At 41.9% G+C, this 16,913-nt stretch overlaps 1 protein-coding gene across 1 annotated transcript in view; it reads right to left on the bottom strand.

Annotated features, from left to right (window-relative positions):
* The window catches only part of ccdc88b (coiled-coil domain containing 88B), a 39,723-nt gene that overhangs the window by 1,755 nt on the left and 21,055 nt on the right, over positions 1-16,913 (bottom strand). Inside the window, exons 13-20 of the mRNA XM_062965205.1 lie at positions 14,939-15,790; positions 12,595-12,825; positions 11,449-11,747; positions 8,157-8,300; positions 6,762-6,948; positions 5,126-5,271; positions 2,796-2,891; positions 974-1,119 (exon numbers count right to left, since the gene is read on the bottom strand). Of these exons, the coding sequence (XP_062821275.1) occupies positions 974-1,119; positions 2,796-2,891; positions 5,126-5,271; positions 6,762-6,948; positions 8,157-8,300; positions 11,449-11,747; positions 12,595-12,825; positions 14,939-15,790 (2,101 nt within the window). The remainder of the gene's footprint in view (positions 1-973; positions 1,120-2,795; positions 2,892-5,125; positions 5,272-6,761; positions 6,949-8,156; positions 8,301-11,448; positions 11,748-12,594; positions 12,826-14,938; positions 15,791-16,913) is intronic.

Raw genomic sequence — 16,913 nt, 5'->3', positions numbered from 1 at the left:
AATAGAACAACAAATCAAAACATTATTATTATTACATTTATTACTTTACTCTATGTATTACTACATGTATTATTTTCCTGTATGTATTATTATTATTACATGTATTATTTTACCCTATTATTATTAAAAGGATACCTAAGCACATTGATATTGAAGAAGAGGAGAATAATGATTTGATCAGAGTTGGAGAGTCTTATCTTAAATTTGAGCTTGATGTAAATATTCAAAAACATTTAAGCTACTGATGCCTCAATTAATGAAATTTTATTGGTATCTGTTTTTATTTCTGAAATTTACCACTCTCGGCTTATACTGGAGTCAATGTTTTCCCAGTTTTTTGTGGTAAAAAAACTTATATTCGGGTCGGCTTATACTCGAGTATATACGGTTTATCTTGTTTGCTGTGTCATACACTATGTTTGTGTCAATAATAATAATAATGGTAAAGGTTTTCCCCTGACATTAAATCTAGTTGCATCAGACATCCCCTGATGTTAAGTCCAGTCATGTCTGACTCTGGGGGTTGGTGCTCATCTCCATTTCTAAGCCAAAGAGCCGGCGTTGTCCGTAGACACCTCCAAGGTCATGACTGCATGGAGTGCCATTACCTTCCCGCTGGAGCAGTACCTATTGATCTACTCACATTTGCATGTTTTCGAACTGCTAGGTTGGCAGATGCTGTGGCTAACAGTGAGAGCTCACTCTGCTCCCCCCCAAACCTACTAGCATAATAATAATAATAATAATAATAATAATAATAATAATAATAATAATAATAATAATATATCACACAGTCCTAAACGCTTGGGAAGTATTCGACTTGTGATTTTGTGATACGAAATCCAGCATATCTATCTTGTTTGCTGTGTCATACAATGTTGTTGTGTCAATAATAATAATAATAATAATAATAATAATAATAATAACCCAGTGGAAGGTTGAGTATTCTATGATCCTACATACAAGGACTCACCTCTTCTGTCGGCCTCTGGCCCTTCTTGTCCTGCCAGGCTTTCATTACTGCCGGCTCCCTCCGCCATGGGGCGCAATTGATCGCGGGGAGCTTCCCGGCGAGGCTTCATCAGCTTCCTTATTTTCTCTGCGATCCAATTACTTTTCCTAAAGACGGATGGGTTGAAGAATCAACATCAAAGGGAGCCCTTGTTGCTCTCACTTCATAGAACAATGATGGGCAACCTTTTGCACTTGGTGTGCCAAAATTCACCAAAAAACCTAGCATGACTTGGGTGGTGTGTCACTTCGAGAGAGAAAAACCATAATTTCACAATATGTATAGTTTAAATTAAAAATATATATAATTGTAATATATAACTGTATTTAATAAATCAAAAACTATTTACTACCATTATTACCATATACAACAATCTATGGTATCTCTTGCAGTTTCCACGCTGATTTCTCTCTATTGTAGTTTCAATGTAGTCGTGAATAATGAATAATATAATAATAATATAATAGTAATAATATAATAATATACTACAATAATACTAGAATAATAATAGAATGAGATATATATATATATATATATATATATATATATATATATATATATATATATAAAAAAGAGTGATGGCATCACGGCGACCCACAAAACAACAAAACTACAGGCCCCCCAACCTCGAAATTTGACAACACAACCCATCATCCACGGCTCTAGGTTGATACAACAAAAAGAAAAGAAAAATAAAGTCCTAATTAGAGAGAGAGGAATAATTGCTTTTATCCTATTGCTGCCAGTTAGAAGGCTAAGCTCCTCCAACTTGGTCTCCTAGCAACCCAATAAAAAATAATAAAAAACACTAAAAATAATTAAAAACACTAAAAATTAATACAATAAAATACTATAATAACAGAAAATAACTAAAAATAATACAAGAAAATAATAAAATATACTAAATAAAAAATAACTTACAATAAAATTAATTAAAAAATACAAATAACGTCAAATAAAAATTACACAACAATTTTTAACCAATACCACCACCACTTTGCCACAGCAACGCATGGCCGGGCACAGCTAGTGTATGTATGTATATATATATATATATATATATATATATATATATATATGTAATGAAATTTCAGCCTAAGACAAAACAACAAAACTACACATCCCAGAAACTTGGCAGCACAACCTCTCATCCATGCCTCTGCGTTCATACCACAAAAAGAAAAGAAAGATAAAGTCCTAATTAGAGGGAGAGGAATAATTGTTTTTATCCAATTGCTGCCAGTTAGAAGGCTAAGCTCCGCCCACTTGGTCTCCTAGCAACCCACTCAGCCCAGGGACAGGCAGAGTTAGGCCTCACTTAGGCCTCTTCCACACTGCCTATAAGATACAGATTAGCAGATTTGAACTGGGTTATATGGCAGTGTAGACTCAAGGCCCTTCCACACTGCTATATAACCCATTTATAATGGATTTAAACCTTTACCCTTTACCTTAACTACCACCAATTCCTCAATACTTTATTTTCCATACCACCAGACTTCGCCACAGCAACGCGTGGCTGGGCACAGCAAGTATATATATAAATGTAATGTGCATAATTCCCATGGAGTAAACAACAAAACCACTGGACCAAATCACACCAAATTTGGCCACAAAAGGCATTAGTTATCCAATCAATCTGCATGTGGCAGCGTGTCAGCAACAATGGCTAGGCGTGTCAGTGCTGACACGCGTGTTATAGGTTGGCCATCACTGTCATAGGATATGAAGAGAGTTGAGAAAGAGTTAGGCCATTCCAAAGTCTATCTTGTGCTGGACTTACTTGCCGCGAGGAAGTGCCGGCTCCAGCACCCGGTACTGGTCCATGATCTTCTCCACCAGTTTCTGTTTTTCCCGACGCAATTCGCCCAGTTTGTCCCTTTAAGGGGGGAAAGGGAGTCTAATTTAACATTAAGACCCTCCAGTTTTCAGAGTACCGTTTTTTTACCCTTAGCATTATGGCCAGCGGAACAAGCCAAAGGTAACCGACCAAACCGAATCCATACACAAGCCTATTACATAGTGTAATCGTATTACATAAGTTGTCTTATTATTATTATTATTATTATTATTATTATTATTATTATTATTATTATTTTGTGTTGTCGAAGGCTTTCATGGCCGGGATCACAGGGTTGTTGTATGTTTTTCGGGCTGTATGGCCATGTTCCAGAAGTATTCTCTCCTGACGTTCCGCCCACATCTATGGCAGGCACCCTCAGAGGTTGTGAGGTATGGAGAAAACTAAGCAAAGAGGTAAATATATATCTGTGGAAAGTCTGGGGTGAGAGAGGTCAGTGTGAATGTTGTAGTTAATCACCTAAAATAGCATTGAAAAGCTTGTCTGCTGTCTTCTTCCTGTTATCGTCATCATCATCTACAACCCAAGGGAGTCTCATTATTATTGTTGTTATGTTTGTTTATTTATTGTGTGATGTATTATTATCATTATTATTTTATCATGACACAGCAAACAAGATAGATATGTTGGATTTCGTATCACAAAATCACAAGTCAAACACTTCCCAAGTGTCTAGGACTGTGTGATGTATTTTCGGATGATGCGTGCAGATCCCAGTAGGGTGGCCTTTTGCAGTTGGCAGATCGTAATTTTGTCAATGTCTATTGTTTCCAAATGCCGGCTGAGATCTTTTGGCACGGCACCCAGTGTGCCCATCACCACCGGGACCACCTGCACTGGTTTCTGCCAGAGTCTTTGAAGTTCAATCTTGAGGTCCTGATATTATTATTATTATTATTATTATTATTATTATTATTATTATTATTATTATTATTATTTGAAACACAACAAGATGAGTCCACAGCAGACACTCTGCTGGCTGTTGTATTGGATCACACGTCAGACACTTCCCAAGTGTCTAGGACTGTGTGATGAATTATTATTATTATTATTGACACAACGACGTTGTATGACACAGCAAACAAGATAGATATGCTGGATTTCGTTTCACAAAATCACAAGTCGAACACTTCCCAAGTGTCTAGGACTGTGTGATGTATTTTCGGATGATGCGTGCAGATCCCAGTTGGGTGGCCTTTTGCAGTCAACAGATCGTGATTTTGTCAATGTCTATTGTTTCCAAATGCCGGCTGAGATCTTTTGGCACGGCACCCAGGGTGCCCATCACCACCGGGACCACCTGCACTGGTTTCTGCCAGAGTCTTTGAAGTTCAATCTTGAGGTCCTGAGAGCGGCTGAGTTTATCCTGTTGTTTTTCGTCAATGTGACTGTCACCTGGGATGGCAACATCAATGATCCAAACCTTTTTTCCCCCCACAACTGTGATGTCTGGTGTGTTGTGTTCCAGAACTTTGTCAGTCTGGATTCGGAAGTCCCACAGTATCTTTGCGTGCTCATTTTCCAATACTTTTGCAGGTTTGTGATCCCACCAGTTCTTTGCTGCTGGGAGGTGGTACTTGAGGCATAAGTTCCAATGAATCATTTGGGCCACATAGTTGTGCCTCTGTTTGTAGTCTGTCTGTGCAATTTTCTTACAGTAGCTGAGGATATGATCAATGGTTTCGTCAGTTTCCTTGCCCAGTCTGCATTTTGGGTCATCAGCTGATTTTTCGATCTTGGCCTGAATTGCCTTTGTTCTGATGTCTTGCTCCTGGGCTGCAAGGATCAGGCCTTCTGTCTCCTTCTTCAGGGTCCCATTCGTGAGCCAGAGCCAGGTCTTCTCCTTATCAGCTTTTCCTTCAATTTTGTCAAGGAACTTTCCATGCAGTGTTTTGTTGTGCCAGCTATTATTACTACTACTATTATTATTATTATTATTATTATTATTATTATTATTATTATTATTATTAACAGGACCTTCCAAAGGTGAGTATGTCCTCATTCCTTGCATTCCTATGATTCCAACAGATAGGCCAATTCAATTTAAGCGACCGCAATTCCCTATTCGATTGGCTATCAACAAAGCACAAGGCCATTCTTTAGAATTGTGCGGATTAGATCTAGACACGGATTGCTTCTCATATGGACAATTATACGCTGCGTGTTCTTGATTTGGCGAGACATAAATTGAAACAGAAACTATTAAAAATGGAAGAAACAGAGAAGTTGTGGAGTGTTGTGCTTGGACTCACAGGTACTGGCGCTGCTCCTCCTGGAAGTGCTCCTTGCTCTCCATGCTGCGCTCCAGCAGGCGCCGGTTCTCCCTGCTCAGGGCTTGGATCTCCTGGAGAAGGTGCCGGTTCTCCTCCTCTTGGTTCCCTTTCAATTGGGCCAGGAGCTAGAAGAAAGGGCATCCCATTAAGGCACAGCAGGCAAAAGATGCTCGGATCCAGTGGCGCTTTGAATCACACCCACGGGAGAAAAGCGGGATAGAAATAAATACTGTATATACTCGAGTATAAGCTGACCCGAATATAAGCCGACGCACCTAATTTTACCACAAAAAAATTGGGAAAACATTAATAATAATAATAATAATAATAATAATAATAATAATAATAATAATAATATAATATACTACAATGATAATATAATAATAATAGAATGTGATATATATATATATATATATATATATGTATATGTATATGTATATGTATATGTATATGTATATGTATATATACACATACAGTAGAGTCTCACTTATCCAAGCCTCGCTTATCCAAGCTTCTGGATAATCCAAGCCATTTTTGTAGTTAATGTTTTCAATACTGTAGAGTCTCACTTATCCAAGCTAAACGGGCCGGCAGAAGCTTGGATAAGCGAATATCTTGGATAATAAGGAGAGATTAAGGAAAAGCCTATTAAACATCAAATTAGATTATGATTTTACAAGGAAAAGCCTATTAAACATCAAATTAGGTTATGATTTTACAAATTAAGCACCAAAACATCATGTTTTACAACAAATTTGACAGAAAAAGCAGTTCAATACGCAGTAATGTTATGTTGTAATTACTGTATTTATGAATTTAGCACCAAAATATCACAATATATTGAAAACATTGAATACAAAAATGGCTTGGATAATCCAGAAACTTGGATAAGCGAGTGTTGGATAAGTGAGACTCTACTGTATAAATATAATTTATAATAATTTATAAATATATAATATATTGTATATACATATAATATTGATAATAATATTATAATGGAATACAATATTATACTACCTTTTAACCTTTTACCTTACTACTAATAATACAAAATAGTAATATTAATTATATATTATATATTAAATGTAATATTACTAATAATATTATCATATGATATAGTACGATATAGTAGGTAAAGGTAAAGGTTTCCCCTGACGTTAAGTCCAGTTGTGACCGACTCTGGGGGTTGGTGCTCATCTCCATTTCTAAGCCAAAGAGCCGGCGTTGTCCATAGACATCTCCAAGGTCATGTGGCCACTGGCATGACTGCATGGAGCACCGTTACCTTCCCGCCGGAGCGGTACCTATTGATCTACTCACATTTGCATGTTTTCGAACTGCTAGGTTGGCAGGAGCTGGGGCTAACAGTGGGCACTCATCCTGCTCCCGGGATTTGAACCTGGGACCTTTCGGTCTGCAAGTTCAGCAGCTCAGTGCTTTAACACACTGCGCCACCACCAGTAATTTAATGCTTATATTGTGCTATGCTAATAATATATTGTATATTTATTTGATTTGTAAGCCGCTCTGAGTCCCCTTCGGGGTGAGAAGAGCGGGATATAAATGTAGTAAATAAATAAATAAAATAAATACAGCAAGTAAGGAGTGTCCGTACCTCGCATTGGGTACTCAGGCGCCCCAGGGCCACGTCCAGCTGCTGGTTCTGCTCCTTCAGGGTGGCACTTTCGGCCTCGAGCCTGGCCTGATCCAGCTGCAGGCCGGCCACTCTGTTCCGCATCCCTCGAAGCTCCTCCTGGAGCTCATCCCATCCCTGTTCCTTCTGTGCCAGCGCCTGTTTCGCCCTGGAAAGAGGGACAGAAAGGTTGCAGAGTGTCGGAGGGAATGTTTTAAAAACAGTTTAGTCTGTGTTCTGTTGAAGCACAGGGAAGGCTGATTCTCAGTTGGAGCATTAGGGAGACTCAAATGGTTGATTTTGAGTCAAGTTTACAATAAGTTTGGTGACTTATTTTAAGGTAGTCTGTTTTCAGATAAGGAACAGATAGTCTGTGATTGAAATTCACAGGGTGACTGCAGGTTAAAGCAGTAAAGGAGGAAGTAGTATTTTGAAGTTTGAAACACCTCATTCTAGCTTTGCAACTGTTAGTCCAAGTGCCTCTAAAGAGAAAGTTATTGTAACCATTAAGCTTGTGCCTGAATAAACGTGTTATTGTTCTTTTTAACATCTCAGTCTCTGAAATCTATATATATCATCTAAAGCAAACAAGGAGAAAGAAGAAAAGGGAAGAAAAATAAAGATTTAAAAGTCTCCTCTCTAAGTAGCCAGTGGCTATATCTTCCAATAGTAGTGACAAGAGTTGATAATCCCCTTAACATCTGGTGGCCGCATTATAAACATCTTTAATAACTGGTGGCAGTGGATATAAAACATATACAGTAGAGTCTCACTTATCCAACACTCGCTTATCCAACGTTCTGGATTATCCAACGCATTTTTGTAGTCAATGTTTTCAATATATCATGATATTTTGGTGCTAAATTCGTAAATACAATAATTACTACATAGCATTACTGCGTATTGAACTACCTTTTCTGTCCAATTTGTTGTATAACATGATGTTTTGGTGCTTAATTTGTAAAATCATAATGTAATTTGATGTTTAATAGGCTTTTCCTTAATCCCTCCTTATTATCCAACATATTCGCTTATCCGACATTCTGCCGGCCCGTTTATGTTGGATAAGTGAGACTCTACTGTAATAATAATAATAATAATAATAATAATATAATTAATTAATAGAAACTCATTTCCCCCCTGCCTGAAAGAGCCTCAGTCGTTCGTAGACGCTCTACAAATTGGTGGCAGCGGTGGGATAAAAAGATTTCCCCCTTGCCTAGAAGAACCTCAGCCGTTATTAAACCTCTTTGCACACCCCAAGGCAGAAATCCCTTGGACTGGAAGCAACACACCAACTGATTATACAGCAAGTGGTTTAGAAATCCCATGGCCTTGGAGGCTGCCCACAATAACCCTCATCACGACTCCCGTTACCGCTCATGCTCCTCTTTCAGGTGGTTGTGCTGCTCCTCCAGTTCTCGCTGGTGTCGCGCCGCCTCCTCCAGTTGCACCTTTTGTCCCAACAACACCTCTTCTCGATGTTCGAGATTCACCTTCTGCCCTAATAGCTGGTTATGCCTGTAAAGAAGACAAGGACAGGGTTAGTTTCGACTGTACTGTTTAGGAAAGACACTGGCCTTCCTACAAATCATTATACCAGAGTTGAATGCAAATTATTGCCTCCGCCTTCGTTACTTGGGTTTGGATGGGAATATTTTAATAAATCAAAAGCAGAAATAATCCTTCAGCTACCACTATTCACTTTTCCACATACTGTATATACTCGAATATAAGCCCAGTTTATCAGGCCTTTTTTTAAGACTGAAAAAGCCCCCCATGGCATATACTCGGGAGAGGGTCCTGGTTGGCTTATATTTGGGTCAGCTTATATTTGAGAATATATGGTACATTTATTATTTTTCTCTATTATTATTGCTATTATTACATTTATTATTTTTCTCTATTATTGTTGCTACTATTACATTTATTTTACTGTATTTATTTTATTATGACACAGCAAACAAGATAGATATGCTGGATTTCGTATCACAAAATCACAAGTCGAACACTTCCCAAGTGTCTAGGACTGTGTGATGTATTATTATTATTATTATTATTTTATTATGACTCAGCAAACAAGATAGATATGCTGGATTTCGTATCACAAAATCAAAGTCGGACACTTCCCAAGTGTCTAGGACTGTGTGATGTATTATTATTATTATTATTATTATTATTATTATTATTTTATTATGACTCAGCAAACAAGATAGATATGCTGGATTTCGTATCACAAAATCACAAGTCGAACACTTCCCAAGTGTCTAGGACTGTGTGATGTATTATTATTATTATTATTATTATTATTATTATTATTATTATTATTTTATTATGACTCAGCAAACAAGATAGATATGCTGGATTTCGTATCACAAAATCAAAGTCGGACACTTCCCAAGTGTCTAGGACTGTGTGATGTATTATTATTATTATTATTATTATTATTATTATTTTATTATGACTCAGCAAACAAGATAGATATGCTGGATTTCGTATCACAAAATCACAAGTCGAACAATTCCCAAGTGTCTAGGACTGTGTGATGTATTATTATTATTATAAACATATTATTATTTTTATTATTTTATTATGACTCAGCAAACAAGATAGATATGCTGGATTTCGTATCACAAAATCACAAGTTGGACACTTCCCAAGTGTCTAGGACTGTGTGATGTATTTTCGGATGATGCGTGAAGATCCCAGTCGGGTGGCCTTTTGCAGTTGGCAGATCGTGATTTTGTCAATGTCTATTGTTTCCAAATGCCGGCTGAGATCTTTTGGCATGGAACCCAATGTGCCCATCACCACCGGGACCACCTGCACTGGTTTCTGCCAGAGTCTTTGAAGTTCAATCTTGAGGTCCTGATAGTGGCTGAGTTTTTCCTGTTTTCCTCTATTTATTATTATTATTATTATTATTATTATTATTATTATTATTATTATTATTATTATTATTATTATTACATTTATTATTTCACTCTATTATTATTATTATTATTATTGCATTTATTATTTTACTCTATTTATTATTACATGTATTATTTTCCTGTATTTGTTATTATTATTACACGTATTATTTTACTCTATTAAAAGGATAAGCACATTGAAGAGGATGAGAATAATGATTTGATCAGAGTTGGACAGTCTTATCTATGTAACTATTCAAAAACATTTAACCTACCGATGCCTCAATTAATGTAATTTTATTGGTACCTATTTTTATTTCTGAAATTTACCACCCTCAGCTTATACTGGAGTCAATGTTTTCCCAGTTTTTTTTGTGGTAAGATTAGGTGCCTCAGCTTATATTCGGGTTGGCTTATACTCGAGTATATACAGTAATCACCAGATAATTGGATACATTTCTGCCAATGATAAACAGGTTTTCTGAAGCCGTAACGGAAGAAGTCGACACTCGGTTTCCGCAACCAGCATCTCACAGTCCCCATCGTGCACAGATCTTCCAAAGCAATAATGTGACCCACACATTCTTGTGAAATGCCGTTTAATGCTAAGGCTTCCCCGTCTGCACAGGGTTCCATACTTCGCACTTTAACAACACAACCGTTCAATGCTAAGGCTTCCCCGTCTGCGCAGGGTTCCCTACTTCGCACTTTAACAACACAACCGTTCAATGCTAAGGCTTCCCCGTCTGCGCAGGGTTCCATACTTCGCACTTTAACAACACAACCCTTCAATGCTAAGGCTTCCCCGTCTGCGCAGGGTTCCATACTTCGCACTTTAACAACACAACCGTTCAATGCTAAGGCTTCCCCGTCTGCGCAGGGTTCCCTACTTCGCACTTTAACAACACAACCCTTCAATGCTAAGGCTTCCCCATCTGAGCAGGGTTCCATACTTCGCACTTTAACAACACAACCGTTCAATGCTAAGGCTTCCCCGTCTGCGCAGGGTTCCCTACTTCGCACTTTAACAACACAACCGTTCAATGCTAAGGCTTCCCCGTCTGCGCAGGGTTCCATACTTCGCACTTTAACAACACAACCGTTCAATGCTAAGGCTTCCCCGTCTGCGCAGGGTTCCCTACTTAGCACTTTAACAACACAACCATTCAATGCTAAGGCTTCTCTGTCTGCGCAGGGTTCCATACTTCGCACTTTAACAACACAACCGTTCAATGCTAAGGCTTCCCCGTCTGCGCAGGGTTCCATACTTCGCACTTTAACAACACAACCATTCAATGCTAAGGCTTCCCCGTCTGCGCAGGGTTCCATACTTCGCACTTTAACAACACAACCGTTCAATGCTAAGGCTTCCCCGTCTGCGCAGGGTTCCCTACTTCGCACTTTAACAACACAACCGTTCAATGCTAAGGCTTCCCCGTCTGCGCAGGGTTCCATACTTCGCACTTTAACAACACAACCGTTCAATGCTAAGGCTTCCCCGTCTGCGCAGGGTTCCATACTTCGCACTTTAACAACACAACCATTCAATGCTAAGGCTTCCCCGTCTGCGCAGGGTTCCATACTTCGCACTTTAACAACACAACCGTTCAATGCTAAGGCTTCCCCGTCTGCGCAGGGTTCCCTACTTCGCACTTTAACAACACAACCGTTCAATGCTAAGGCTTCCCCGTCTGCGCAGGGTTCTATACTTCGCACTTTAACAACACAACCGTTCAATGCTAAGCCGCACAACTCACCTGTCTTGCAGTTCCCGGGATTCCTGTTCCAGGCGGCGCAGGCTCCCCTTCAGTTTCCCGTGTTTCCCCAGCAGCTCCTCCAAGTCGGCTCCCTGCCGCTCGTGTAGCACGGTCAGGCGGTCGTGGTTGCGCAGGAGAGCCTCGTAGCGTCCCCGCCACTCCTCTCGCTCACGCTGGGCCCTCTGGGCTTCGGCCTCCAGGGCGGACTGCCTCTGCTGCAGGTCCGAGAGCTGAGATTCCAGGGAGGCTTTCTGGAAATGCAGGGAGGCCGCCTCTACCTGGCGGGGTTTGGGGGGAGCAAGTCAAACGGGAGACAAAGAAGGGGTATAAATTCCCTGGAGGAGACAGGACCTTGGCTCTGCGCATTATATAATAACTAGCTGTGCCTGGCCGCGCGTTGCTGTGCCGAAGTCTGGTGGTATGGGAAATAAAGTATTGAGGAACTGGTGGTAGTGAAGGTAAAGGGTAAAGCTTTTCCCCTGACATTAAGTCCATTATAAATGGGTTATATAGCTGTGTGGAAGGGCCTTGAGTCTACACTGCCATATAATCCAGTTCAAATCTGCTAATCTGTATTTTATAGGCAGTGGGGAAGAGGCCCAAGTGAGGCCTAACTCTGCCTGTCCCCTGGGCTGAGTGGGTTGCTAGGAGACCAAGTAGGCGGAGTTTAGCATTCTAAATGGCAGCAATTGGATAAAAACAATTATTCTTTTCCCTCTAATTAGGACTTTATTTTTCTTTTCTTTTTGTTGTATGAACGTAGAGGCATGGATGAGGGGTTGTGCTGCCAAGTTTAGTGTTTCTGGGATGTGTAGTTTTGTTGTTTTTTCCTAGGCCGAAATGTCATTACCCTTTTATATATATAGATTATTATTACAAAATATATTATTAATAATAGTAATTATTATTATTTTGAGACGGGCTACAGGACCTCGGCTTTGCACATTATATTATTATTATAATAAAATATATTAATTATTAATAATAGTAATTATTATTATTATTTTGAGATGGGCTACAACACATAATCTCTCTGTCTAAATATACACATAATAAAAGTGAAAAACAGTATGTGTGTGTGGGCTACAACATAGTTAAAACACATAATCTATCTGTCTAAATATACACATAATAAAAGTGAAAAACGGTATGTGTGTATGGCCCCTGCCCATGTTTTTCAAAAACATGGGCAGGGGCTACGAGGCCAATGCTCACCTTCAGCGCATGGTTCTCCGACTGCCACTTCCCACTTTCTTCTTTAACTTCGGAGTTCTGGCCTTGCAGACCTAAGAGCGATCCTTGCAGGTTGCTTATCTGTGACTCCAGTTGGCTTAAGCGCCCCACCAGCGTGGATTTCTCCACCTGGAGAACGGTATTCTATAGAGTTAGAGACACATACGGTCATTAATATTTATTTATTCATTCCATGCCGGGACATAAAATAATTATAAGTAACTGGGTGCGGTTCTAATACATCCTAACTCACTGAAGTCCATAAGTCATATTTTTCTACTGAAATCTAAACAGCAACATGCATCCACCTCCACTGAGGTGTGACGGAAACATGAATCCGCCTCCATTGAGGTGTGATGGAAACATGAATCCACCTCCACTGAGGTGTGATGGACACATGAATCCGCCTCCACTGAGGTGTGATGGACACATGAATCCGCCTGCATTGAGGTGTGATGGAAACATGCATCCACCTCCACCAAGGTGTGATGGAAACATGAATCCGCCTCCATTGAGGTGTGATGCAAACATGTATCCACCTCCACTGAGGTGTGATGGAAACATGAATCCGCCTCCATTGAGGTGTGATGCAAACATGTATCCACCTCCACTGAGGTGTGATGGAAACATGAATCCGCTTCCATTGAGGTGAGATGGAAACATACATCCACCTCCACCGAGGTGTGACGGAAACATGCATCTGCCTCCACCGAGGTGTGATGGACACATGAATCCGCCTCCATTGAGGTGTGATGAAAACATGCATCCGCCTCCACTGAGGTGTGATGGACACATGCATCCACCTCCACTGAGGTGTGATAGAAACATGAATCCGCCTCCATTGAGGTGTGACGGAAACATGAATCTGCTTCCACCGAGGTGTGATGGAAACATGAATCTGCTTCCACCGAGGTGTGATGGAAACGAATCCGCCTCCATTGAGGTGTGATGGAAACATGCATCTGCCTCCACCGAGGTGTGATGGAAACATGAATCCGCCTCCATTGAGGTGTGATGGAAACATGAATCCACCTCCACTGAGGTGTGATGGAAACATGAATCTGCTTCCACCGAGGTGTGATGGAAACATGAATCTGCTTCCACCGAGGTGTGATGGAAACGAATCCGCCTCCATTGAGGTGTGATGGAAACATGCATCTGCCTCCACTGAGGTGTGATGGAAACATGAATCCGCCTCCATTGAGGTGTGATAGAAACATGAATCCGCCTCCACTGAGGTGTGATGGAAACATGAATCTGCTTCCACCGAGGTGTGATGGAAACATGAATCTGCTTCCACCGAGGTGTGATGGAAACGAATCCGCCTCCATTGAGGTGTGATGGAAACATGCATCTGCCTCCACCGAGGTGTGATGGAAACATGAATCCGCCTCCATTGAGGTGTGATGGAAACATGAATCCACCTCCACTGAGGTGTGATGGACACATGAATCCGCCTCCACTGAGGTGTGATGGACACATGAATCCGCCTGCATTGAGGTGTGATGGAAACATGCATCCACCTCCACCAAGGTGTGATGGAAACATGAATCCGCCTCCATTGAGGTGTGATGCAAACATGTATCCACCTCCACTGAGGTGTGATGGAAACATGAATCCGCCTCCATTGAGGTGTGATGCAAACATGTATCCACCTCCACTGAGGTGTGATGGAAACATGAATCCGCTTCCATTGAGGTGAGATGGAAACATACATCCACCTCCACCGAGGTGTGACGGAAACATGCATCTGCCTCCACCGAGGTGTGATGGACACATGAATCCGCCTCCATTGAGGTGTGATGAAAACATGCATCCGCCTCCACTGAGGTGTGATGGACACATGCATCCACCTCCACTGAGGTGTGATAGAAACATGAATCCGCCTCCATTGAGGTGTGACGGAAACATGCATCCACCTCCACTGAGGTGTGATGGAAACATGAATCTGCTTCCACCGAGGTGTGATGGAAACATGAATCTGCTTCCACCGAGGTGTGATGGAAACGAATCCGCCTCCATTGAGGTGTGATGGAAACATGCATCTGCCTCCACCGAGGTGTGATGGAAACATGAATCCGCCTCCATTGAGGTGTGATGGAAACATGAATCTACCTCCACAGAGCTGTGACGGAAACATGCATCCACCTCCACTGAGGTGTGATGGAAACATGCATCCACCTCCACCGAGGTGTGACGGAAACATGCATCCGCCTCCACTGTTGATGCATGTTATCCTAACATTCCTATTTATTACCTCCTCCATGATGGCAAAGGCTCCGTGCTTGGCCTCCAACTGCTCTCGCAAGCCAGTATCCTCTACCTCTAGTTCCCTGTGACCTCGAGCAGTCTCTCGTAGGCCTCTCAGCTCCATTGCTTGCTGCCGGGATTGTGCCTCGAGTCGGACGAGACGGAGTTTTTGATGTTCTAGAGCCTTCTCCTGGGCTTCAACCTGGGCCTTCAAGCGCCGGTTGTCCTTCTCCAGTTGCCGCCGTTGGGCCTCGGCTTGACCCAGAAGGTCCTCCAGAAGAGCCTTCTCAGCCTCTAGCTGGGCCAGAGTGACTCTGTGCTGCTCCAGGACGCGCTGCACCGTCTCCAGCTCTTGCTGAGCTTCGCGAAGGTCTTCTCCTGCTTGCTGGACCTTCTGGGCCAGTTGAGCGCCTTTCAGCTGCTCGCCTTGAAGCCGTTGCTTGGTCTCCGCCGATTCCAGTTCGGTCCGAGCGGCCACCGCTTGCAAGGCTTGGGAGCCGGCCCGGAGGGCTTCCTGCTCTCGTTCCAAGGCCTGGACCTCGTCCACGAGGCGCTCCATCTCCGAGTGCCACTCCGTGCGCTCTTGTTTGTGCTGCTCAAGAGCGTCACGGTGAGCTTCCTGAAGGCTCCTCAGCCTGTTTTCAAGGGAAGCCACACGATGCCATGCTTTCTCCCGACACTCCTCGGCCTCTCTGAACTGGGTTTGAGCTTCCGACAGAGATGCCGCCATCCCGGCCACCCGCTCCTCAGTCTCTGCTTCCCTGTCTGGGACCAGAGCCTCCTGTTTCTGCTCCTCTTGGGACTCTAATAAAGGTTGCTCCCCCGTCTTTGGTTCCAACGGGTTCGCTGGCGATCGTAGCTAAAGGGAAGCCAAAGGACAGAATTCGTTATTATTTGTTAATGTATTTATTTCTCACCCAACAGGGGACTCAGGGCGGCTTACAATGACACACACATATAAAAACTGTACAATACACTATAAATCAGTTAAAAAATTAACTTACATAAGACATTCATAAAACACATTATAAAATACAGATAGGCATGTATATACAGATGTATATATTTGCTAACCTATATTCCATGTGTATCTTGATTTGCCAGTTTGACTGTCCCCCTTTGGTGTGGGAGGGACTATAGACATGTGATTGTACTGAGCATGTTCAGAATCAGGACTCCTTTTTATATTCTATCTGCTAAGCTTTACACCTCAGTGGAGGTGGATGCATGTTTGCCTCACACCTTGGTAGAGGTGGATGCATGTTTGCATTACACTGCAGTGGATGTGGATGTCTGTCTGTTTACATCTCAGTGGAGGTGGGTCCATGTTTGCATCACATCTCAGTGGAGGCAGATGCATGTTTGCCTCACACCTTGGTAGAGGTGGATGCATGTTTGCATCACACTGCGGTGGATGTGGATGTCTGTCTGTTTACATCTCAGTGAAGTTGGATACATGTTTGCATCACACCTCAGTGGAGGCGGATGCATGTTTGCGTCACATCTCAGTGGAGGCTGATGCATGTTTGCATCACACTGCAGTAGATGTGGATGTCTGTCTGTTTACATCTCAGTGGAGGTGGATACATGTTTGCATCACACCTCAATGGAGGTGGATACATGTTTGCATCACACCTCAGTGGAGGTGGATGCATGTTTGCCTCACACCTCGGTGGAGGTGGATGCATGTTTGCCTCACACCTCGGTAGAGGTGGATGCATGTTTGCATCACACCGCAGTGGATGTCTGTCTGTTTACATCTCAGTGGAGGTGGATATATGTTTGCCTCACACCTCAGTGGAGGCGGATGTACATTTAACTCACACCTCGGTGGAGGCGGAGGCACGTTTGCATCATACTTCGATAGAAGCGGGTACATGTTTGCTTCAGTGGAGACGGATACATGTTTACATCACACCTCAGTGGAGGTTGATGCATGTTGCTGTTTAGACTTCAGTAGAGAAGTATGATTGGTAAGATTT

The sequence above is a fragment of the Anolis carolinensis genome, unplaced genomic scaffold, assembly GCF_035594765.1.
Source record: "Anolis carolinensis isolate JA03-04 unplaced genomic scaffold, rAnoCar3.1.pri scaffold_14, whole genome shotgun sequence".
Taxonomy (NCBI): domain Eukaryota; kingdom Metazoa; phylum Chordata; class Lepidosauria; order Squamata; family Dactyloidae; genus Anolis; species Anolis carolinensis.
This window is presented reverse-complemented; position numbering and strand designations above follow the sequence as displayed.